The 2,017-nt window shown below is 39.9% G+C and overlaps 1 protein-coding gene and 3 non-coding genes across 4 annotated transcripts in view; all 4 read left to right on the top strand.

Moving 5' to 3' along the window:
- The first annotated feature begins 94 nt into the window (after positions 1 to 94).
- On the top strand, positions 95 to 160 carry LOC116376879 (small nucleolar RNA SNORD58). The gene has a single exon (XR_004212159.1). It is a non-coding gene; the product is annotated as a small nucleolar RNA SNORD58 (small nucleolar RNA).
- A 168-nt stretch (positions 161 to 328) lies between these two features.
- Positions 329 to 2,017, top strand: part of LOC116376874 (60S ribosomal protein L17) — a 2,299-nt gene continuing 610 nt past the window's right edge. Inside the window, exons 1-3 of the mRNA XM_031838366.1 lie at positions 329 to 773; positions 949 to 1,047; positions 1,812 to 2,003. Coding sequence (XP_031694226.1) covers positions 672 to 773; positions 949 to 1,047; positions 1,812 to 2,003 — 393 coding nt within the window. The 5' untranslated portion in view covers positions 329 to 671. The remainder of the gene's footprint in view (positions 774 to 948; positions 1,048 to 1,811; positions 2,004 to 2,017) is intronic.
- On the top strand, positions 819 to 885 carry LOC116376876 (small nucleolar RNA SNORD58). Its single transcript, XR_004212156.1, has one exon. It is a non-coding gene; the product is annotated as a small nucleolar RNA SNORD58 (small nucleolar RNA).
- Positions 1,183 to 1,248, top strand: LOC116376878 (small nucleolar RNA SNORD58). The gene has a single exon (XR_004212158.1). It is a non-coding gene; the product is annotated as a small nucleolar RNA SNORD58 (small nucleolar RNA).

Genomic DNA, 2,017 nt, shown 5'->3' with positions numbered 1-2,017 from the left:
TATGTGTATATATATGTATGTATGTATGTATATGTAATATAAATATGTTTGTAATGTAGAGGATGCTGCTGAAGCTCGTAGACTCGTGAACAGACTGCAGTGATGATTATTTAGGACACCTTTGATTCTACGTGAAGAGAAAACATGAAATCTGAGCGATCTGATGTTCTGAGTCTCACTTCAGTTTAAACATGTTTAAGATGAAGAAGAAACCTTTTGACTAAACGTTAAAGCTTCTCATGTTTTATTCACGTTTTAAGTTGCTCATAGAAACACGATGTATTAATATTGTAAAAGTCTTGTTTTTAATAGAAAGGTTCTCTTTATGAATCAATAATCTGATATGAATGTTATAAAACGATGAAGACAGTCTGTCTGCCGACTCGCATCAGCAGATATTATATAATCTGTTGAGCTGTTGAAATACATGAATTCTGTGTATTTATATCTAATTGTGTATTAAATGTGAGATATTCTCTGAAAACAGTTTACGTTCTGTTTTCTATAAAAATACTTTTACACAGAATATATTAAGAGCAATAACAAACCAGCTGTTTCTTTAGAAGTAGCTTCAACGAGAAACTAACTCGTTCGTCTTATTGAGTTTGTTTTTTGTGGACGCTTGTTTTCTCCACCAGAACACCCGTGAGACGGCTCAGGCCATCAAAGGGATGCACATCCGTAAAGCCAACAAGTACCTGAGAGACGTCATCGTGAAGCACCAGTGCGTCCCGTTCCGTCGCTACAACGGCGGCGTCGGCAGGTGTGCTCAGGTAACGAGGCTCCGCCCACAAAACCACCGTTTAACCGCTAACGAGCTGCTGTGACGAGCTTCTTAGGACACCTTTGAATTAAAGATGAAACGACCGTTTACATCTGAGCGGCTGCAGAGGAGCTCGGTGTTCTGGTGGAGGAGAGGCGGAGTCTAACAGCTGTTGTTGTTTACAGGCCAAACAGTTCGGCTGGACTCAGGGACGTTGGCCCAAGAAGAGCGCCGAGTTTCTGCTCCACATGTTGAAGAACGCCGAGAGCAACGCTGAGCTCAAGGTACCTGAACGCCTCATCAGCACTGAGTTTAGACATGAGAGATTCTCACATTGTAACTGAGTATAACTATATATGTAATATAAATATGTTTGTAATGTAGAGGATGCTGCTGAAGCTCGTAGACTCGTGAACAGACTGCAGTGATGATTATTTAGGACACCTTTGATTCTACGTGAAGAGAAAACATGAAATCTGAGCGATCTGATGTTCTGAGTCTCACTTCAGTTTAAACATGTTTAAGATGAAGAAACGTTAATATTCATGCTTTCACTTCATCTGCTGAGAAACACTGAAGATGTTTTAATTTGCTCTTAAAAACACAAATGGGTGAAATATTGTAAAAGTCTTCTGAGTTAATGAGCCTGACAGTTCTTCTTCTGTGGTGCTTTAATGGCACCAACCAGCTGCTTATATTTATTATTGTATTTATAGATGAATATATTCTAATTTCGGTCGGCTTTTGTTTTAAATACCTTCTGAATATTCATTTAAAATTTGTGTTAAATTAGAGATAAAATATCTTTTAGCTCTTATATTAAATATTTAATAGTTATTAATATTATGACTTCAGACCCAAACAAATCAGAACTAACTCAATGTTTCTATAGTTACTGTGTGTAGTACTATAGACGGTACAAATACACACTCAGAGTATCTGTAAATGTGTTTTTAATCTGCTGTAAATCTAAAATATTAAAGTTCAGACGTCTGGTGTGGTCCTTGTCTCATGTGGTCTCTTGTGGTCTGGTTTCTTGTGGTCTCAGGGTCTGGACGTGGACTCCCTGGTCATCGAGCACATCCAGGTGAACAAGGCCCCGAAGATGAGGAGGCGCACGTATCGAGCTCACGGACGCATCAACCCGTACATGAGCTCACCGTGTCACATCGAGATGATCCTCACCGAGAAGGAGCAGATCGTGCCCAAACCAGAGGAGGAGGTGGCCCAGAAGAAGAAGGTAGGAGGAGGAGG

This window comes from Anarrhichthys ocellatus, unplaced genomic scaffold (assembly GCF_004355925.1).
Source record: "Anarrhichthys ocellatus isolate YVR2014 unplaced genomic scaffold, GSC_Weel_1.0 scaffold664, whole genome shotgun sequence".
In the NCBI taxonomy this organism is placed as follows: Eukaryota; Metazoa; Chordata; class Actinopteri; order Perciformes; family Anarhichadidae; genus Anarrhichthys; species Anarrhichthys ocellatus.
Note: the sequence above shows the minus strand (reverse complement) of the source record. Positions and strands in the feature narration are given on the sequence as shown.